This window comes from Leopardus geoffroyi, chromosome A2 (assembly GCF_018350155.1).
Source record: "Leopardus geoffroyi isolate Oge1 chromosome A2, O.geoffroyi_Oge1_pat1.0, whole genome shotgun sequence".
NCBI classification, from domain to species: Eukaryota; Metazoa; Chordata; class Mammalia; order Carnivora; family Felidae; genus Leopardus; species Leopardus geoffroyi.
This window is the reverse complement of record NC_059331.1, coordinates 13426475-13448597: the sequence shown is the minus strand read 5'-3', so window position 1 is coordinate 13448597 and position 22123 is coordinate 13426475. Positions and strand designations below refer to the sequence as shown.

General features: G+C 55.6%; 1 protein-coding gene and 1 non-coding gene across 3 annotated transcripts; both read left to right on the top strand.

Moving 5' to 3' along the window:
- Positions 1-1376: 1376 nt before the first annotated feature.
- IL12RB1 (interleukin 12 receptor subunit beta 1) lies at positions 1377-21625 on the top strand. 2 transcript variants are annotated; one of them, XM_045496613.1, is made up of 16 exons: positions 1377-1541; positions 2839-2901; positions 3763-3877; positions 4355-4524; positions 5951-6093; positions 9179-9212; positions 10115-10240; positions 11203-11285; positions 12159-12402; positions 14931-15092; positions 15793-15930; positions 16296-16451; positions 17955-18089; positions 19039-19141; positions 19432-19513; positions 20523-21625. In XM_045496613.1, the coding sequence occupies exons 1-16, from the start codon at positions 1472-1474 to the stop codon at positions 20874-20876; spliced, it is 2178 nt and encodes a 725-aa protein (XP_045352569.1). In that variant the 5' UTR covers positions 1377-1471; the 3' UTR covers positions 20877-21625. The 2 variants fall into 2 exon arrangements, with proteins under 2 accessions (XP_045352569.1, XP_045352570.1); XM_045496614.1 differs by lacking the exon at positions 19039-19141 and having other exon boundaries at positions 20523-20709.
- On the top strand, positions 9811-9895 carry TRNAW-CCA. The gene has a single exon. It is a non-coding gene; the product is annotated as a tRNA-Trp (tRNA).
- Positions 21626-22123: the final 498 nt, after the last annotated feature.

Here is a 22123-nt window from a genome sequence, read left to right as displayed (position 1 = left end):
TCAATCTGTCTCTGTCTCTCTCTGTCTCTGCCCCTCCCCCAGGCCTCACACATCAGTCCTGCAGCCCACTCCACCCCGTGGCCTGGTCTGGCCCTATTGCCAGTGAAGGCTGCTCTGTGCGGGGTCACGGGGTCCCCGTCCCCACTGTGCCAGGCCTGGGACACTGTTTCTTTGTTCCCATGGCTCTGACCTCATGGCCTCCCGGGCGCCTGACCCTGACCGGCCCAGCTGCCCCGCCCACCCCCCCCCCCCCCCCGGGACAGGGCTTCTCCGAGAATGGGCCTCCTCCTGGCCCACCTGGGCCTCAGTTTCCCCAGATGCTCTTCCAAGAGAGACCCTCACCGTATGCTCCTCCGTCTCCCACGGTTCCGTGAACATTTTTTTTTTTTTGTAGGTGAAACATCACATGACATAAAAGTAACCAGTTTAAAATACACAGTTCAGTGGCATTTAGAGCATTCACTACGTTTTGCAACCGTCACCTCTGTCTAGTTCCAGAACATTCTCCTCACCCCAAGGGGAAGCTCGTCCCCATTAGCAGTCACTCCCCAGCCCCCACCCCCCAGCCGCTGGCAACCACTAATCTTTCTGTCTCTTCGAATTTGCCTGCTCTGGACATTTTATTTCTTATTTATTTTTTATTTTTTATTTATTTATTTATTTTTTTGCTCTGGACATTTTATATACATGGAATCATACAACACGTGGGCTGCTGCGTCTGGCTGTTTTCACTCAGCACGATGTGTTTGAGATTCATCCGCTTTGTAGCATGAATCACTGCTTCTCCATGGACATCCTGGGCCTCTTTTGGCAGTGGGGAGAAAGACTCAGAAAATGAGACCCCCAGATGCCAAAGAAACAGACACGGAGAAGAGAAAACGCTTCGTCTGAAGGACGCAAAGGGGCTCTTTAGGAGCCGGGACCCAGGGTGCCCCGAGACCAGAGTCTGGGAAACGGGGAGGTGGGCATTTGCTGTGGCGGGGGAGGGGGGGGTGCGGGGGGAGGGGTAAGGTACAGCAAACACTTCAGAATGACTTGTTGGGAGAGTGAACTCAGACATCCAAGAACCCTGGGCTCCCATTGGGCACCCGAGTCTCAGAAGTTGGCTAGAGAGGGCCAGAGACCAGGGCAAGGGCCCAGAGCTGCCCCCTCATGAGGCTGGCACCCAGTGTCCTGCTTGGGTCTTTCTCGGGTCGGAAGAGACCCCGAGATCTAAGGCCCTGGGTCAGACTGGCCCCACGGGTGGCTTTGTGGCTGGGATGAGGCCACCATCACCGAGCTGACTTCCTGGGTTTCTCTTTCAGTTTGACTTATGCCAGGAGGGGCCATGACACCTAACTTTTTTTTTTTTTTTTTTTTTTAATCTTTTTAGCATTCTTTCTTGCTCAGCTTCAATGTGTTCTAGGGCGAGGACGGGGTGGCTGGGCCTCGCCAGCAACACAGAAGCTCATCTGGGGCTGCAGGCCTCTGCATGGACTTCATGGGGCAGTTGTTGACCAGGCTGGTCCCCCTCCTTCTGCTCCTGCTTCCAGGGCAGGGCGGTGAGTGCTCCACCCCGACAAGGTGGCTCTTTGCTGGGAGACGTGTGTGTGAAAGGCCGTGGATCTGGGTTTCTGGGGTGGGTTCTGCGTCTCTGGGCCTCAGTCTTTCCCTCTCTCAAATGGGAGATCGCCGATCATAGCTTCCGGGGTCCAACTTGGGCATCCTCCCTCCGGCCTTGATTTTGTCTTCCGTGGAATGGGCCGAACCCCTGAATCTTTCCCACTTCCCAGAGTTCTGTGAGAAATGCTAAGAAAAGGATGGGGCGCCTGGGTGGCTCCGGCGGTTAAGCGCCTGACTTCGGCTCATGTCATGTTCTCACGGTTCGTGGGTTCGAGCCCCGTGTGGGCGTCTCTGCTGTCATCCAGAGCCCGCTTTGGATCCTCTGTCCCCCTCTCTCTCTGCCCTTCCCCCGCTCACGCCTCTGTCTGTCTCAAAAATAAATAAAACCTTTTATTTTTTAAAAAAAATTTTTTTTTTTTCAACATTTATTTATTTTTGGGACAGAGAGAGACAGAGCACGAACGGGGGAGGGGCAGAGAGAGAGGGAGACACAGAATCGGAAACAGGCTCCAGGCTCTGAGCCATCAGCCCAGAGCCTGACGCGGGGCTCGAACTCACGGACCGCGAGATCGTGACCTGGCTGAAGTCGGACGCTTAACCGACTGCGCCACCCAGGCGCCCCTAAAACCTTTTAAATAAGTAAATAAATAAATAAATAAATAAATAAATAAAAAGAAATGCTAAGAAAAGGGTAAAGAACAAATATGTATATAAGTGATATACAGGGTAACTGATTATGTTTGTAGTATATGGTATATTCCTACCTTATATATACTCATATACTCTCTCCGTCTTGTGGAATCAGATGGGAAGGAGCCCTGACCCCTGCAGATGGCTGGGTTTGACCTCTAATTCCGGTTCAGCTGTTGCTGCTGTGTGACCTCAGGCCACCCCTTTGCCTCTCTGTGCCTCAGTTTCCCTCTCTGGAAACAGCAGCGGCAGGGTTTCGGGGCCTTCAGGGGTGAGGCAGGGCTGGAGAGCAGAGACGGGGAGGGGTCCAGGGGACCCTGGCTTGCATCGGAAGAGCAGCCTGAGAGGTTGACACGTGGATGAACGAGCGGGTGGATGGATGGGTAGAAGATTGGACGTCTGGAGGGACGGCAGGACGGGTGGGCGGATCCGTTTATGGGAACGTGGAGAGGTGGGTGGATGGTGACTTGGCGAGCCCCCGGCCTGAGCCCCTCTCCCATGCAGTGAAACTCTGGGAATGTCATGATCTCTTTGTTGCCTTTGCAGCCGAAGCCTGCGGCACGAGCGGGTGCTGTTTTCAGGACCCACCATATCCGGATGCAGACTCAGGTCTGGAACAGTTCTGCGCTGTGGGGAGAGGGCATGCGGGGCTCTGACTGGCCCATCCCTGGGGGCCGGTCCCTCAGCTCCCTCCTGCCCAGCCAAAGTTTGAGGCCGGCCTGAGGTCTTGGCAGTGACCAGACAGCCTATTGTCCTATCCTCACCAAGCTCGGGCGTCCTGGATCAGTCGCTTGCCTCTCTGAGCCTCGTCTCCTCCCTCGCAGGGTCGCAGACTTGGTGTCTGTGTCTGTTCAGCATGGGGGGGCTAAGCAGCCGTGAGACATTTTGGGGCTCCCCGGAGGCAGGCGTTGCTGGAACATGTGTGCTTGTGATGCACCCCAATAAGGGCCTGCCATTGAACAGGCTCTTCATCCGCTCTTTTGTGCAAGAAATAGTCACCGAGCGCCCACTCTGTGCGGACACAGTTCTAGGCATGAAAGAACCGGCCGTGACCCCAACTGCCAAACACGTACATGGACGGCATCCTAGGATGTGCTATGAGAAACCAGAGGAGGTGGGGGATGAAGGAAGGGGCTGTTTCAGGTTGCCTGGTGGTCAAGGAGGTGACCCTGAAGGAGAAACTGGAATGTCAAGATCTGGGGGGAAAGCATTCTAGGCAGCTGGCCCCGCATGTGCAAAGGCCCTGTGGTGGGAGTAAGCTTGGTGTGTCTGAGGACTGGTGAGGAGTCCACTGGTGTGGCCGGAGGGGGGTGAGCACAGGAGACGGCAGGAGACAGGAGAAAAGGGCACAGGGAGGGGGCTGGGAGCGGGTTCCTTAAATGTCACAAAGATTTACCCTGAGGGTGTGTCAGCAAGGAGGGGCCCCTCCCGATTCTTGGTCCATTCCCAAACCTCTGGTACCTCCTCTAGGCTCGGCTTCAGGCCCCAAGGACCTGACCTGCTACCGGATGTTCAGCGCCGGTTATGAATGCTCCTGGCGGTACGAAGGCCCCGCGGCTGGGGTCAGCCACTTCCTGAGGTGCTGGTGAGGACCCTGCCCCAGTTCCCAGACCCTCATGCATCATCCCACCCTGGCTCCCGCTCTCAGATGTGTGACCTTGTCAGGCTCCTTTCGGGAGGCTCAGTTTCTCATCTGAGAAGAGAGGGCTGGGACTCTCTATGTTGTGGCGGGGGTGGGAGGTGGGGGGGCGGGGCGTCCCTCTAGCCCCTGGTCCCCACCCTCTCACTCACTCGTCCATCCTCCCATCCATTCATTCCCATCTTCCTTCCTCCTGTGGCAGCCCATCTCGCGAGATTCCGGGACACACACACACACACACACACACACACACACACACACCCAACCCCTCGGTTCCAGGCTGATCCCCACGGAGTCCCCAGGCCGCGGAGGGGGAGCAAAGGGGGCAGAAGAAGATGCTGGGATGCGACTCACACCTTCTGCCGAGGCACCCTGGGGGTCCCGAGGACCCCCAGACTGAGCACCAGCACTCTCCCTCCCCAGCCTCAGGTCCGGGCGCTGTTGCTACTTTGCCGCAGGCTCGGCCACCAACGTGCAGTTCTCCGACCAGGACGGCATATCTGTGCTGCAGGCTGTCACCCTCTGGGTTGAATCTCGAGCCGGGAACCGGACAGAGAAGTCACCCAAGGTCACCCTGATGCTTCATAGCTCAGGTTAGTACCCTGTCCTCCTCCTCCTCCTCCTCCTCCTCCTCCCCGCGGCCCCTTTGTCACCCAGAGAAGCCTCCGGTCCCTGAGCCTGGACCTGGGGGGCGATTCCGGCAAGCGGCTCGATAACGCCAGCTATTTTCACATCACACGCTATCGTGAGACACGGCAGTTTCTTATGGTCCCCTCGCCAATCCCCAGCTGCCGGGCACTTAGGTGGCTTCTGGGTGAAGGCTGCTGGGACCCTGTTGGGTCCTCTATGTCTGTTGTCACGACTCAACCACACACACTTTGACATATCGTTGCTGAGTTCCCACCGTGTGCTACCGCTGAGTCACAGGGACACGAGCGAGGCCACCAAAGTCTGCAGCTCGGAGCTGGGACTAGGGTGAGGTGAGAAGGGAGCCCGCCTGGGGCACAACATTTCCAAGGGGTGCCCCAAACCTCGCTAGTCGATACAAACATTACGGTAATGCAATATTTTTAAAAATCAAAATTCGTGGGGAAAAAAATCCACGGGGAACAAAATACCGCGTTTTAAAATATGGGGTCGGTTTTAAAATATCGCGTTTTAAAATATGCTCAGTCGGTTAAGCGTCCGACTCTTGATTTTGGCTCAGGTCATGATCTCACAGACCTGAGATGGAGTCCTACGTCAGGCTCCACGCTGGGCTGCCTAAGATTCTCTCTGTCCCTCTCTCTGCCCCTCCCCTGCTCGTACTCCCTCTCTCAAAAACAAACAAACAAACAAACAAACAAAACCCCTCTAAACTCATAAATTAATTAGTTAATTAAAGACAGGATCCGACCGTGTCTTTGTACACCCTTGCCTTTCTTGCTTCACTGTACTCGTGGCCCTGCCTCTCTCTGCCTTCGTGGAGCCCAGAATCAAGAGGGGGTGATGAACGAGGCATGATTATGACATACGAGGAGATACCGCTGGGAGGCCAAGGAGGCTTCTGGCTCAAGCTGAGCCCGGAAGGATAAAAAAAAAAAAAAAAGATCCAACAGGAATAAAGCGTAGAAAAGTGTGTTCCAGGTGGAGGACATGAGAGCGACGGCAAGTGCAAAGGCCCTGAGGTAGAATCAGGCATGGTGTGACCAAGATGCAGAAAGAATGATAGACGTCTCTCTTTGGGTCAGGGTCTAAAAAATTAGTAAGATTTCCCTAATCGTCCTCCAGAAAAATAGATTGTCAACGACCCTCCCCGTCAGCAACTTACAAAAGCGCCTGTCTCGCTATAGCATTGCTCTAAGGGGTATTGATATTTCCCTCCCAGGCTTAGACGGAGCATGTAAGGGTTTCCCCGATTCACATACTGGGGGCTTAGTCAGTTACCCTGGGCTGGGTGGAACGGATGTTCTGAAATTTTCAGGACCAGTAACTCACGCATATGCTGGCCCCCTCCCCAAACCCCATCTCTGCTTCCAGTTAAATACGACCCACCGCTGCTGGGAGACATCAAGGTGTCTGGCTCCGCGGGGCGGCTGCTCATGAAGTGGGAGACCCCAGCCCGCCAGGATGGCGCCGAGGTCCAGTTCCGGCACCGGACAGCCGGCAGCCTTTGGAAGCTGGTGAGTTTATTCCCCGGGCAGGGGGAGAACACAGGCCTCTCCCCGGGGCAGCTCCATCCCCCAAATCAGTTTCACCGTCTCTACACCCTTCCCCCCTCCTACCTGGCCTCCACTCTTGCCTTGTTTCTAGCCTCTGGAGTGTCCTTGACACTCAGCTCTCATCGGGACCTCCCTCGCTCGCACACCTTCCATGGCTCCCTATTACCCTCAGGAGGGCATCCTTTCCTCGGCTGGCCCTAGGTACCCTCACCTGCCTTGTGCTTCCTCTGGTCCCCTCCTGAATGGCTGTTAGTCTCTGCTCATGCCCGGCATTTCCAGACTCTGGCTTTACCCATGCAGTCTTCTCCATCTGTATGCTTTCCTTTCTATCTGAGCACATGAGAATCCAGCCCACCTTCAGGGTCCAGCTCCAGGGCCGCCTCTCCGGGAAGCTGCCCTTCCACTTCCACTCCTCCCTTCCCTCCTCCTCCTCCTCTTCCTCCTTTTCTTCTTCTTCTTCTTCGATATAATTGACATATAACATTGTATTGGTTTCAGGTGTTCAACATACTTATTTGATATTTATATACATATTGTGAGACGATCACACGAAGTTATAAACCTTTTTTCTTGTCCTAAGACCTTTGGAAGATCTACTCTCCCAGGAACTTTCAAATACACCACACCGTGTTATTATTGTTATTATTTTTTAAATGTTTACTTATTTTTGAGACAGAGAGTGTCAGCGGGGAGGGGCAGAGGGAGAGGGAGCCACAGATCCCCAAGCAGACTCCGGGTTCTGAGCTGGCAGCCCAGAGCCTGACACGGGGCTCGAACTCACGAACTCGGAGATCATGCCTTGAGCCGAAGGCGGCGGACGGGTCACCGACTGAGCCACCCAGGCGCCCCCATCAGGCAGTATTAGCTACAGTCACCGAGCTGGACATGACATCCCCAGGACTGACTTCTTTTACAAATGAAGTTTGTCCCTTTTGACCACCTTCACCCATGTCACGCACCGCCCACCCCTGCCTCTGGCAACCACCAATCAGTTCTCTGTATCCACACGTTTCCGGGTGGTTTTGCTCTAGATTCCACGTGGGTGAGAGATCCTTTTACACTTAGCATAATACACTCCCCCATTCATGTCGTCCCAGACGGCAAGATTTCCTTCTTGGACAGCTGAGTGATAGTCCATTGTATATATACCACCTGATTTTGGTTTTGTTTTTGTTTGTTTTTTCATTCATCCATCGACGGACCCTTAGGTTGTTTCTCTGTATGACTTTTTTGGACCTTCATTCATTCTTTGGTTACCCTCTGCCGCCCCTGCTGTTTCCCCCCTTCGGGGCAGAGCCAGCTGGGCCTGCCAGAAATCTCAGCCCTTGCTTAGCGCCCAGGAAGTCTCTAGTCTGGGGGGCACCTGGGTGGCTCCGTCGGTTAAGCGTCCCAACGCTTTGATCTCAGCTCAGGTTACGATCTCACGGTTTGTGGGATCTCCGCTGACAGCATGGAGGCTGTTGGGGATTTTCTCTCTCCCTCTCTCTCTCTGTCCCTGCCCTGCTTGTGCTCTCTCCATCTCTCTCTCTCTTTCTCTCAAAATAAATAAACTTAAAAAAAAAAGAAGAAGAAGAAGCCCCTAGTTTGGGAGAGACAGAGACCTCCAGTCTCTGAATTATGGCGTCTCCTCCTCCCTCAGACTGGGAGCATCTTGAGGTCAGGGAGCCGCCTCAGCGTCAGCCCCGCCATCCCTCCCAATGTTGGGCCCCTCTGAGTCTCTGTTATGCCATCAGGTCAACGGAATCAGTCAGAGGCAGTGGTATGGGGCCTCTGATGGCGAAAGGCGTGTCTCTCTGTTTTATTTCCAGCCCCCTGAGCACCTTAGCAGAGGAGGGAACTGAAGCTTGGGATGTTGGGGGACTCTCAGCATCTCACTGGGAAGTGTGGGCCAGGCCGTGTCCTAAATCTGGCTTTCCTGACCCCCAACACCATAGAAATACAGGTTTTGCCACCTAAAGTAATTTTTTTTAAGATTTTTTCTTTTTTCCTTTTCTTTCTTTCTTTTTTCTTTTCTTTTTTTCTTTTTTTTTTTTTGAGAGAGAGAGAGAGAGACAGACAGAGCGCAAGCAGGGGAGGGGCAGAGAGAGAGAGCAAGACACAGAATCCGAAGGCAGGCTCTAGGCTCTGAGCTGTCAGCAGAGATCCCGATGCGGGGCTCGAACCCACGAACCGCGAGATCGTGAACTGAGCCGAAATTAAAAGAGTTGGACGCTTAACCAACTGAGCCACCCTGGCGCCCCTGCCTCCTGAAATCTTTTCAGTAAACTTGTAATTCTAGAAGAATCTTAGATTCTCCGTAAAGTTTCCAGGAAGCCGACAACTCCCACAGAAACTCCACCCAGCCTCCCCGCATGTTAATATCTCACATTCTTGAGTGTGTTTGTTTGCAACTGAGATGGATGTTGGCATATTGCTATGAATTAAATTGCAGAGGTCCCTCGTTTTTCCACGAATGTCCTCTTTTATTTCTGGTTATTTATTTATTTATTTATTTTTACAAACATCCTCTTTCTGTTCCTGGCTCCGACCCAAGCTCCCACATTGCACGTAAAATCAATGTTTAATTAGAAATTTTTGTTAACGTTTATTTATTTTTGAGACCGAGAGAGACAGAGCATGAACAGGGGAGGGTCAGAGAGAGAGGGAGACACAGAATCGGAAGCAGGTTCCAGGCTCCGAGCTGTCAGCACAGAGCCCGACGCGGGGCTCGAACTCACGGACCGTGAGATCATGACCTGAGCCGAAGTCGGACGCTTAACCGACTGAGCCACTCAGGTGCCCCTAAAATAATTGTTTACAATGAAAAGAGCTAGTATTTCTCAACACCGAAATGGTCACAGGTTCATTCATATGTGTGTGTGTGTGTGTGTGTGTATATGTATATGTATATATGTGTATATATATGTATATATTATATATATGTGTATATGTATATATATATGTATATATGTATGTGTATATGTATATATACATATATATGTGTATATGTATATATATGTATATACGTGTATATATATATATATGTATATATATGATCTTGTCCTAGGGCCACTGTGGACGTCAGGATGATGCTGGCTTCGGTGAGAATAATATAAGAACAGCTGCAGCAAGCTAGCGTTAATTGAGCACCCACTGGGTGCCAGGCCCAGTGCTAAATTCTCTGTGTGCTTCCTGGCCCACCCTGTAGTTCAGTATTGGATTATTCCCAGTTCACAGGTGAGGAAACAGCCTGGGGGGTGAGAAGCCATTGATCAGGGGCACATCCCCATGGGTGGCCTTGCCGGGACTCTGACCTAGGGCAGGGGCAGAATGGGTGATCTTTTTTTTTAAATTTTTTATTTATTTTATTTTATTATTATTTTTTTTAACGTTTATTTATTTTTGAGACAGAGAGAGACAAAGCATGAACGGGGGAGGGTCAGAGAGAGGGAGACACAGAATCTGAAACAGGCTCCAGGCGCTGAGCTGTCAGCACAGAGCCAGACGCGGGGCTCGAACTCACGGACCGCGAGATCATGACCTGAGCCCAAATCGGCTGCTTAACCGACTGAGCCACCCAGGCGCCCCAAAAGAATGGGTGATCTTGAAGCCCCAAGGGGACAGGCCCTGGCCTATTCCCGCAGTGTCCCTAGGGCCCAGCACACAGCTGGCACTCAATAAGTGTATGACGACTGGGGCGCCCGGGTGGCTTAGTCGGTTAAGCATCTGACTCCAGCTCAGGTCATGATCTCGCGGTTCGTGGGTTCGAGCCCCGCGTCGGGCTCTGTGCTGACAGCTCAGAGCCTGGGGCCTGCTTCGGATTCTGTGTCTCCCTCTCTCTGCCCCTGCCCCCACACTTGTGCTCTGTCTCTCTGTCTTAAAAAACAAACGTTAAAAAATTTTTTAAAAAGTGTATGACGGCTGAGTGCCAAGTGCCAAGCCCCGGGGCACCCCCAGGTGTGGGACAGCCCTTCAGCTTGACGTCTGACCTGTTTCTTGCCAGAGTCATGCCTCTGCCCCCTGCAGATGGACGCAGCCCAGGAATTCCAGCTGCGGAGGCGGCGGCTCAGGCCGGGAGCCCCAGGAGATCCTTGGAGCAGCTGGAGCAGCCCCGTGTGTGTCCCCCCTGGTGAGAGCACCTAGAATCACAGGAACCAGGGCAGGCATTAGAAATGCGGCAGCGGGGGGCGCCTGGGTGGCTCAGTCGGTTGAGCGGCTGACTTCGGCTCAGGTCACGATCTCGCGGTTCTTGAGCTTGAGCCCCGCGTCGGGCTCTGTGCTGATGGCTCAGAGCCTGGAGCCTGCTTCGGATTCTGTGTCTCCCTCTCTCTCTCTGCCCCTGCTCACGCTCTGTCTGTCTCGCTCTCAAAAATAAATAAACATTAAAAAAAAGAAGAAGAATTATTCAGCAGTGGGCCTCGGAAATAAGGCGGCGGGTGTCAGTAAACAGGCGACGGGAGAAATCAGTGGGAATGAGTGAAAGGGGGCAGAGCGGTGAGCGAGTTTCACGTCGTCAAATGTGGGGAATCCATCATCTGGAAAGAAACATTTCTCAGTCGTTCTCTTCTTCTGAGGTGTTTCGTTGCTTTTGCTCTTTTCAAGCCACCCAGGGCGCTGACAGGGGAAAATGGCTGTGTCACAAAGACGTATTTTCCCAAATGACACAGGAAGCTGGAGTTTGGGCAGCTCTAGAGTGGCGACGTGGTCCAAGAGGGAGGGAAGGATGAGGCCACTGGCAACATTTGCTCCTGGCCTTGTGATCTGGGGTCTCCTCCTGCCCAAGTGCATTATCTGCCGGAAAACAACTCCAAGAGTTATTTTCAGGCTTTAAAAAAAAAAAAAAGTGTGGTAAAAAGCCCATCATATATAAAATGTACCATTTTAACCATTTCAAAGTGTAGTTTTCTAGCGTTAAGTATAGTCACGTTGTTGGAGACTAGATCTCCATGTTTTCAGATTTTGCAAACTAACATCCCATGGGAATCCTGTGTTTCAAGGCGGGGCGGGGGGGTCCCCATCGGGGGTCCGTGGGTGGCGGCGGGCAAGGGAACGCCCCCAGCCTCACTGTCTGGCCCATCCCATTCATTGCAGAACGTCTCCCACAGCCCAGCTGGAGGTTCTCGGTGGGGGCACTCCGCCCAGACGGGAAGAGGCAGGTGACTCTGGATGGGCAGGTAATGGGCCAGCACAGGGCTGTAGGGTGGCCTGGGATGGGCAGAAGGAGACAAGAAAGAGGCTGGAGTCGGGGCACGAGTGGGACATGGGGAAGAGCCATGGAGGTGGCAAGGACCGTGGGTTTAACTCTGCAGGTAATTGGGAGCAATGGAGGGTATGTGAGCAGAGGAGGGATATGGCGGGGTTCAGGTGTTCGTAGACTTCCCCTGGCTGCCAGGTGGGGGCCAGATTGTGAGGGGCTGGGGTGCAAACAGGCAGGCCAGGGGTCGGCCATGTCAGTCTAGATGGGAGATAATAAACAACCCGTTAAGAACAGTCTAATTAACCCCCATTTTACAGGGAAGAAAACTGAGGCACAGAGGGAAACTCTCCTGGCCAAGTCAGGGAGCAAAACCACCAAATGTTGCGCCGCCTGGCTTCACCGTAATTAACGCGGCCAGCTCCCTAACGGGCTGTCACAGTAAAGGCTGCAGTAAAGCTCTTTTACTTCCTGGCTTTCCTCTCATTCGAATTCCTTTTCTTAGGAAAAATTTCCAGGCTTTTCCAAAGATGGGAAAAAAAAAAAAAAGAAAAACACCAAAAAACCCCCAGAAAACGAAAACATTTTTTTTTCCCTGGCTCTCTGTGAGTTTCGCCAAATTATTTCCCCCTCAGACCAACATGCACCGGACATGAATGGCTATTTTCCAGCCGCCCTGGCGGCACGGAGGGTTTCTTTTTGGGGGACGGGGGGCGGGGGCTGGTTGTGTTGTTTTGTTTTAATTTTTGGCACAGGCCCTGGCCCATGGATGAGTCTGCCCAGGGGCTGCACCCTGGGGATGATGACCGGGGTCAGGCCTCCGCAAGCAAGCCGTCTCTCACACTCCCGACAGCTGCCCCAGCTTGAGCTTCCAGAAGGCTGCCTCAGGTCCAAGTCTGGCGGGGAGGTGACCTACCGTGTCCACCTTCACATGCTGTCCTGCCCGTGTAAGCCCAAGGCCACAAAGACCTTGCAGCTGAGAAGGTTCATCACTATCTCCGGCGCCGCCTATGACCTGGCTGTCGTCTCCCAGAATCGCTTCGGCCCCGGCCCCAACCAGACGTGGCACATTCCTGCCCATGCCCACACCCACCCAGGTGTCTCCTCTGGCCGGGGAGGGCTGCGGGAGGGCCTCTGGGATCTGAGAACCTACTCTGAGCCTCCGCCAGGCAGGGGGGCCGGGGTAGGGGGGGAGCGGGGAGGCAGGTGAGGCACAAAGTGAAGGGGGTGTCGAATTTAGGAACGTGTCAAAATCACTAATTAGGGCATGTCATGTTACAACGCAGTATTTAAAGCAAACGCGCCAACACCAAAACTCTAGCTGGCAAAGTACAGCCCAGACCAACCACCTGTTTTTGTAAATAAAGTTGTACGGGGACCAGGGTGAGATCAGGGTGTGGTGGGCGAGGCGGGCACAGGATTGATCCTATCTTCACTTAAAATCTTGATATCTGGGGCGCCTGGGTGGCTTAGTCATGAAGCATCTGACTTCGGCTCAGGTCATGATCTCGCAGGTTCGTGAGTTCGAGTTCCGCAGCAGGGGAGCTCCAGCCCCGCTTCGGGGGAGCCCCGCTTCTCCCTCTGTCTTCCTGTCTCTCCCGCTCTCTCGCTTGCGCCCCCCCCCTCTCTCAGCATAAAATAAAAATCTTGATGTTTGTTCATTATGTATACACATACATAATTAAATATGTACATGTATTTATACGTATGATGAAAAAAATCAAGATTTATATTTATGTATACGGGCACGTATGCGCACACACATATTTTATTGAGGTGAAATTCGCGTAGCAACACCAGCCACTTTAACAGGTGCAGTTCAGTGGCATTTAGGACATTCACAGTGATGCACAACCATCACCTCTGTCTGGTTCCAGAACATTTCTATCACCCTCAAAGGGAGACCCCGTGCCCATCAGCCGTCACTCCCCATCCCCCTTCTCCCCAGCCCTTGGCAACCACTAACCCGCTTTCTGTCTCTATAGATTTCACGGAAACGGGGTCACACACCACGTGGCCTCTTGTATCTGGCTTCTTTCACCAGCATAACGTTTTCCAAGTTCATCCACGTTTCCTTTTTATGACCGAGGAACATTCTATCGCGTGGCCGGGACCACGGCGCATTGACCTGTTCATCCGCAGATGAACACTTGGGCTGTTTCCACCTTTTGGCGATTGTAAATTGTGCCCATCACATACTTTTCCGTTCATGTTTTGACTTCTTTAGCTTTATTTATATTTTATTTTATTTTTTTTTTTCAACGTTTATTTATTTTTGGGACAGAGAGAGACAGAGCATGAACGGGGGAGGGGCAGAGAGAGAGGGAGACACAGAATCGGAAACAGGCTCCAGGCTCTGAGTCATCAGCCCAGAGCCCGACGCGGGGCTTGAACTCCCGGACCGCGAGATCGTGACCTGGCTGAAGTCGGACGCCCAACCGACTGCGCCACCCAGGCGCCCCTATATTTTATTTTATTTTTAATGTTTTATTGACTTATTTTTAAGAGAGAGAGAAAGAGAGAGCACGAGTGGGGGAGGGGCAGAGGGAGAGGGAGACACAGAATCTGAAGCAGGTTCCAGGCTCTGAGCTGACACCACAGAGCCCGATCCGGGGCTCGAACCCACGAACCGTGAGATCATGACCCCAGCCAGACGCTTAAACGACTGAGCCGCCCAGGTGCCCCTTGATTTTTTTTTTTTTTAAATATCGCATTTAAAACAACATTTACCTTGACGACTGAGTTCTTCAGTGCCTCACATTTTGTGCCCGATCGTTGCCTCACTCACACCCCGGTCCCGGCCCCACCGAGCCACCCGGCAACCCTGTGAGCACAGGGCTGTTACGATGATGCCCATTTCAGAGATGACACGACTGAGGCTCCGATGGGTGAAGCCACTCGCACAGCAGCGAGCCCGTCAGCTCCCGGCCTGGTTTGGATCATGGCCCCGCTGTGTGACCTTGGGCCAGTGGCTCTCCCTCCCTGAGCCTCCGGGTCTGTGTTAGTGGGGTGATCACAGCCCCGTTGGTAGCGAAGGGTACAGCAAAGCCCTCACACGGGCCCGGCGCATATAGTCGGCGCTCAATACGTGCTAGTTGTGGACCCCGGAATTAGAAGTCGTGCCCACCTCCCCAAGGTGGTTGCAGACGCCCTTGCGGGAGGGAGTGGGAGAGACGAGCCGGGAGCTGAGTGGATGTGTCCTTGTGCCCAGGCCAGGAGGCCCATCCGGCACCACACCCACCCGTCACTGGGTGAGGCAGGAGGTGGGTGGCCAGACATCTGCTGGAACAAGAGATGCTCCCCGGGCTGGCGGGGCGGGAAGGGGAGGGGTGCGCATGCGTGTGTGTGTGTGTGTGTGCGTGCGTACAGGCGTCATGGACGGTGGGCGTCTTAGCAGGGAACTCGTGGTCAGACCTGGAGATGACCGAACTTATTCAAACAGCCCCTGGGCCCGCCCCCAGCCCGGTGGCCCCCAGTGTGAGGAGACAGAGCCAGGCGCAGACACCCGCGGCCCTGAGGGGTTAGGGTTTGGCCAGAGGGTGGCACAGGGCTATGGGAGCCTTGGGCAGGCGGGAGAAGGGGGCACCTGTTCTCACGTGGCTCTCTCCGCTCCTTCCAAAACCAGGGGTTCTGAATATCAGCGCCGGCGCCAACGGGACCATCATGCGTTGGCCAGCCTGGGCCCCGGACATGACCTACTGCATCGAGTGGCAGCCCCGGGGCCAGGACAGGAGCCTGACCACCTGCACCCTGACTCCACCCCAGGATCGGGACCCTACTGGAATGGGTACCGTAATGCCCCGCCTCTGCCTCTGCCTTAGAGCTCCTGGTCGGGTCAGACCTCTATGGGCCGTGCGTGTGCGATGTGTGAGGCCCAGAGAGGCCTGGCTGCTTACCCGACGTCCCCCAGAGGTGGGAGCCAGGCCGAGACTTGGACCCTCCCCCCCATGCCGGTCGGGAGCTCCCTGCCAGGATCCTGGGGCATCAGGGCTTACTTAGCCCTGGGCAGATCGCGCCCCAGTAGGTAATGAGTCTCACATCCCAGGGTGCCTGTTAAACATTCACCCGTGCCAGAGAAGGTGCAGCTAGCAAGATACTGGTGGCAAATTTAATGAGGCCTCCGGAGGAAAACGGGGAGGGCTCATGGCCCCGGCAACGTCGCGTCTTCCCTCCCGCTTCCTACCCTGGGCCTGGCCTCCGCCAGGAACCTCAGCCTCAGACTGGCCCGTGAGGAGTCCGCAGACTGGAGAGACAGAGCTGGGGACAGGCACACCAGGCCCTGTAGAGGAAGGGCTGGGCTGGAGGGGGGCGGGGACGGGCTGTGGGGGGATAAGGAAGGGATCCTGGAAGAGGGGACATTGGTGCAAGGGTTTTGAAGCATGAGCAGGAGCGCTCTCTGGGAGTTCCCGGCACGAGGCACAGCCAGCGCCGAGATGTGGAGGGAAATACAACCTGTTTACTGGCCTGGCCCGGGCCAATCCTTCCAGCAACCTACAGCTGGAGCAGGGCATCCGGGGCGCTGGAGCAGAAGATGTGTTACCGCATCACGATCTTCGCGTCCGCACACCCACAGAAGCCCACCTCGTGGTCCACGGTCTTGTCCACCTACCACTTCGGGGGCCACGGTGAGTAGCCCAGACCTATGGGGTGGTCCCTCCGGAGGGCTTGGCAGCGGCCTTGGGCGTGAGGAGGAGGGAAAGAACATTCAGGGGCATTTACTCCAGGCCAGGCCTTGGCCAGAAGCCAGACACGCAGAAGGGGGTTCCTGTAGACGCCCCGAGCGGCCTCGCCCCATTTTATAGATTAAATAAAGTGAGGCGCAGAGAAGAGAAATGATGGCGCCTGGTCGGGGAGCCAGGACTCGAACCCAGGCCCGCCCGACTCTGCCGCCAAGGTCACCCGCATGGGTCTCTGCGCGGGGCCAGGCTGGGCACGCGGGAAGGAAGGGTTCAGCCGGTACTCCTGGAACTGACCATGGCCGCGGTTGCAGCCCCGGGGGCCGGAAGCCCACAACACGTGCTGGTGAAAAGGCTCAGCCAGGACTCCGTGACTGTGGAGTGGGCACCCTCCGTGCTGAGCGCTTGCCCTGGCGTCCTGAAGGAGTACGTCGTGCTCTGCCAAGAGAAGGATGGCGGCCAGATGTCCAGTACGTGAGGCAGCGCGGGTCTGGCTGCGGGGAGAAGGGGTCTGGGATTGAGGTCTGCCTGGCTGCGGGACCCCGAGCACCTCGCTGCCCCTCTCTGGGCCTTGGTTTTCCCACCCATAACCCAGGAGATGGGCTCCGAGTCTCGACGGCCCTTTCCAGGCCCCCAGGGGGCAGCAGCCGTGCGCCCACAACATACCCCGTGTGTGAGTGGCAGCCCCTCCTGTGAATCAGCAGCTGTCCCCATTTCACAGATGGGAACACTGAGGCCTGGAGTGGGATTCCCGCCCAAGGGTTAAGGAAGCCTGGACTTGGGCTCAGTCAGGTGCCCCTTCTCGCCCCTTAGGAGGGGAAGAAGTGAGAACACGCCGGGCAAGTCTCACTAGGGCCCCCCTCTTCCACGCAGGGAACACGGCCTTTCCGATACGGCCTCACACCCCCCACCTCCTGCAGCAACGGGCCGGGCCAGCGAGACCTGCCTCTTCGTGTCTTGCCTTCCCACCAAGCACCTAGCACTCACCAGTCAAGGCACAGATGCCCCGGGGGCAGGGGGGACACCCAGGTATCAAAGACACCTGCCATCAGCTTGGCCACCCATTGCTTAGAGGGGGTAAATGAGGCCGAGTGGGGTTCGGTGGCTTATTCGGGGCGGCGTAGCTGGCAGCGGCCATTACCGAAAACCCATCTGCCAAAAGTCAGGTTGCTGAAGATTAGCGCACGAACCACCCTTTGGCCACATTTACCCGTTCCCCCCAAATTCCGTTTGAAGAATATTCTATCTTGAATATACACAAAGAATATCGACTGAGGCTTCTAGTTTTTTTCTTCTTGATAACGGCCAGCAGCGGTATTCTCCTCGTGAGGATTTTTATGGAGGGCTTTATTTTTTTTAAGATTTTTATTTATTTTGAGAGAGAGAGAGAGAGCGAGCACAAGCTGAGGAGGGGCAGGGAGAGAGAGAGAGACAGACTGGGAAGCAGGCTCCAGGCTCTGAGCTGTCAGCACAGAGCCCGACGTGCGGCTCGGACTCACAGACCGCGAGATTCATGACCTGAGCCGAAGTCGGAGGCTCAAACGACTGAGCCCCCCGGGCGCCCCGAAAAAGTGTTTTTAAGGAGGAGAGGGAGGAAACCACGCGGATATCCGGGGAAAGGGTGAACAAAGTAGAGGAGGGGGGGACTGTCCGTGCAAAGGCCCTGAGGTGTAACAGAACCTGGCGTCTCTAAGGAGCTTGGAGGAAAAGGCAGGTGGGTCTGGGCAGGGGACGGAGCAAGGAGCCTGCAGAGGTCAGGATTTGAGAAAAATAGCACCAGTCGCTAAATATTTTGGTGACGAAGATTCCTCCAAATAAGCTGAGGTGCGTGGGTGCATTAAGAGTTTTCAGCAAAACGCCTTGAGTCCCCATTGCCATTCCTAGGGTGTCACTGCCCAGCCAGACCCCGGGCATCCCATCGCCCGATGGGAGTAAAGGCAGTCTAGGAACCCGCGCCTGCCTCCCTCCCACAGAGCTGTCTGTGAAGCCCACGGAGACCGAGGTCACCCTTGGTGGCCTTCGGGCTGGCACAGCCTACACCGTGCAGGTTCGAGCAGACACAGTGACGCTGCAGGGCGCCTGGAGCCAACCTCAGCCATTCAGCTTCGGTGAGTAGGAGGGCAGGGCCTGGGTATTTACCCAGCATGCACTGCCCCGGCCCAAGCCTCCCCCAGCCGCCCCGCCCTGGCCCTGCCCCTGCCCCCCAGTGCATCACCCTCAGGAGAAAGTCCCACCTCACTCTGTTCCCACCTCTTCTTGCGGTTTTTCCCTTCCGGAACCTTCTCTCACACTCCTGTTGCCTTGCCTGTGCAGGCGCCTCTGCCCGGAATGTCTGTGCTTCCCGCTAACTCCTTTCCATCCTCCAAAACTCAGCTCATAAGCTTCCTCCTCCAGGAAGCCTTCCACGCTTTCCTCTGGGTGCCCACCCCGCCCCCTGCCCCCCTAGCTGTTACTGCCCTTCCTTCCTGGCCTGACATCTTGGGAGTGGGTGAGGGAGGGTGTCTGTGTCCCAGGCTCTGTCCCACCACCCCCCCCCCTCCAGCCTGGGGGCTCCAGGGGAGGTAGAGGGGGCAGGGGGCTATTTATTGAGTGAGTGAATGTGAATGAATGAGTGTCTCTCTTATCGCAAAGATAAGGAGGCGGGCTCCGTTGTCCTGGGGTGTGTGGCTGGAAGAGATTTGGAAATCAAATGATCCCTGTTCCTGCCATAGTCGCTGCCTGTTGTCCTTACGGTGAAATCTGGTCCCAAGAGAACCAGGCCGTCAGTCCTTGTGTGGGGTGGCAGGTCTGGGTCCAGGGGAGCAACCACATGGGCACAACCTGCGGGCACTTGGAGCCACGGTGTCCTGGGCGCGGCGGGCCAGGCCTTTGTCCCGCAGACACAGGGCAAGTGGGTTCCCCGGTCTCTGGCTTCACGTATGAGGAAACTGAGGCACAGAGGGACCCATGGCATGCCATGGTCAGCAGCGAGCTGATGGAGGGTCCAGCCCTCCCACCTCCCTTCCCAGCAAGAGGCAGGAGGTGTCCCTCCCCCAACCCAACCTCTCCCACTCCCAGAAGTCCAGGTTTCCCAGTTCGATTTGTCCGTACTCCTCGCGTCTCTGGGGAGCTTCCTGAGCATCCTTCTCCTGGGCGTCCTTGGGTACCTCGGCCTGAGCAGGTAACTTACACCATCTCCCCCAAGATGGTCCATAATGGCCATAGTAGGTATTGGTGCCCAGTTTACAGATGAGGAAACTGAGGCTCAGAGAGTCAGGTCCAAAGTATCCAGCGGTGGGGGCTGAGCTGGGATTTGAAACAAAGTCTGTCAGATGCCCGCCTCCCCCCCCCCCAACCCACATCATTTCTCCCTTTATAACCTAGTGGAGATGAACAAAATAAGACAGAACAATGAAAAAGTAAGAACGGATAGAAACACTGCTCCTCCGACCAGCTCCCTTCCCTCCCCAGGGCTGCGCGGTATCTGTGCCCGCCTCTGCCCACACCCTGTGCCAGCACTGTGGTCGAGTTCCATAGCAGCCAGGGGAAGCAGGTAAGGGCACTCCTTTTCCAATTTAAGGTCTTATTTATTGGGTCTATACTCTGGGCTGGCGTTCTACAGAGTAATGGCCGTGGCTTCATTCATTTTATTCTCCTCTAACCACTGACACAGGGATTCCAAAAACCCGTCCTATTTCACACACTGACAAGCAGAGGCCCAGAGAGGAACCTCCTGTGGGTCATTTCCTAGCAGCAGAAACAACAGAAGAACCCAGTGTGGGTGGGGGTGGGGGGGGGGTAAGGGGAGGATTCCCTGGATGGTGGTCTTCAGGCATGGCTAGATCTAGGAATCCCGACACTGAACATCCATTTGTCTGGGCTGCCGTTCTTTTTTTTTTTTTTTTTCAACGTTTATTTATTTTTGGGACAGAGAGAGACACAGCATGAACGGGGGAGGGTCAGAGAGAGAGGGAGACACAGAATCGGAAACAGGCTCCAGGCTCTGAGCCATCAGCCCAGAGCCCGACGCGGGGCTCGAACTCACGGACCGCGAGATCGTGACCTGGCTGAAGTCGGACGCTTAACCGACTGCGCCACCCAGGCGCCCCTGGGCTGCCGTTCTGCCCGCAGTCTTCCCTCCCAGCCAGGCGCAGTCTTTCCCCAGTGGAAGCAGGTGCCGTTTTCCCCATTCGCTTCAGCAAAAGTCTCAGGGCTATCACTGATTGGCCCAGCTTGGGCCACATGCTCATGGAATCAGGGGCTAGAGTGCTCTGATTGGCTGGGCCAGGTCACATGTCCATCACTCAAATTGGGGTGGAGACACTGCCCTGCCTGCCCAATCGCATCAACAGTGAGAAGAGGAACAATTTCCCAAAGAGAAATGGGGGGCCGGGGAGGACTTCCCAAGGGGATGCCGAATGGGGGGGGTCACTGATTTAGAGCTGATCCTCGAATTGGTCTCAGGGTTTTAGAGAATTAAGCCAGCAGGAGCACGATCCACTCCCCGTGTGGATAGGAAATAGGGCGCTGCCCACAGCCTCGGGCCCACCCTTCCTATCTAGGCTTGGCAGTGGACAAGCCCGGCAGACTTCCCAGAGGAGGTGTACCGAAAAGAGGCCCTGGTGGTGAACGTGTCCTGGGAAAAAGGTGAGGGAACGGACCTGGACACGCCCGGGCATCTCAAGGAGAAGACACGGCTGCTTCAGGGCACTCCTGAGCTGGCCTTGGACGCGGAGCTGCCCTCGGAGGACAGGAGACAGGTGCGAGGACACCCTGAGGCTCAGACTCCGGAGCCGGGAAGGCAGGATGGTCTGGAGGGCAGCCCTGCCCAGGCGGCTGGACTCTCACTGCTCTTGGGAGACCTAATACAGACTCCCGTATTCGGTGGCCCTTCGCACACCGGCCTGGAGGCCTGAGGGACAGAGGAGAAAGTCGTCCTTCAGGCAGGAAGCCTGAAGACAGCCGGTTATTAAGCAAACATTGCATACCCAGCTTATTCTGTCTAGACACTCCCGCGATGTCCTGAACCCCCACAACCACCTCGAGAGGTACATGGCTGTTCTATCTTACAGACACGGCCACTGAGGCTCAGAGAGGGCAAGTGGCTAGGCTGAAGCTACACAGCACTGGTGGGAGTCAAACCTGGGCCAGGTGACCCAGACCCCATTTCCACCCTGGAGGCTCTGATGCCACCGTCCTCCCCGCCTCCCCCCCCCCCCCAACTCTGTCTAGCAAGTCTTGCAACATGTCCTCTGGTGGGAACTCTAGAAAGCGCCAGAAAATGGAAGCTGCTACCCCCCGAGACATCCGTGGGGGAAGGGACAGAACTTTTCGGTGTTGAATAGGCTGGGGCGGGGGCTCGTGCTGATCCTAGGACCCGAGGCTGGACGTCTTGTCCCAGGAGCACTTGATGGGGAGTCTGGGCACAGAGTTCCTGCGGCGCCGCAGGGTGTCCAGGCTCTGAGGATCTAGTGGTGGGGAAAACAAGGGGGGGGGGGAGGGCTCTAATCATTCTGAAGGAAGTGATGGCCCCTCCTCAGCCTCAGTCTCCTCCCCTGTAGAATGGGGGTGAGGATAATACTGAACTCACAGAGCTGTGGGGTGGGGGAGGGAGCTTATGGCTGAATAAATGAGCCTTCCGTTTTAATAAATGAGACACACTGGATGATCACTCCGAACTCTACCAGATCAGGACTGGGCAAGGGGAGGGACAGCCCGAGGGGGAGCGGGTCCCCTGAAATCAGGAGCCATGGTTCCTTCCCCCAGCTCCACCCCTCTTAGGGGTCGATCCGCCCTCCGCCCAGGGTCAGCGCTTGGGGTTCCTCCTTTCTCTTCGCCCTCAACGCTCCGCAGCACCCCCGCCCCCCCAACGCCCCATTCGGACCCTGAATCTGCCCTCTTTCCGTCCCTCCCCACCCGAGCTCCTCCCGTCGTCTCGGATTCCCCCGTGGCCACCAGGTGGCAACACCAGCCCGTGTCTCTCGCCCCTCGCGGGCCTCCCCTGCCCCCTCCCCGCCCCCTCCCCTGCCACGGAGTTTGCAAAACAGACTTTAACGGTTTTAAGGGAGGGCGGGGAGGGGGAAGGGGAGGAGATTAGAACCCAGAACCCCTGGAAGCTTCTGGGGCAGAAAGGTCTGGCTCCATAACGCCCCGGGGAGGGGAG

Coding starts and splice junctions, on each gene's coding strand:
- IL12RB1 (XM_045496613.1), top strand. CDS start 1,472: ATGGACTTCATGGGGCAGTTGTTGACCAGGCTGGTCCCCCTCCTTCTG. Junction 11,286..12,158: donor AGGTGACTCTGGATGGGCAG/GTAATGGGCCAG, acceptor CACTCCCGACAG/CTGCCCCAGCTTGAGCTTCC. Junction 18,090..19,038: donor ACCTCAGCCATTCAGCTTCG/GTGAGTAGGAGG, acceptor TCCCACTCCCAG/AAGTCCAGGTTTCCCAGTTC.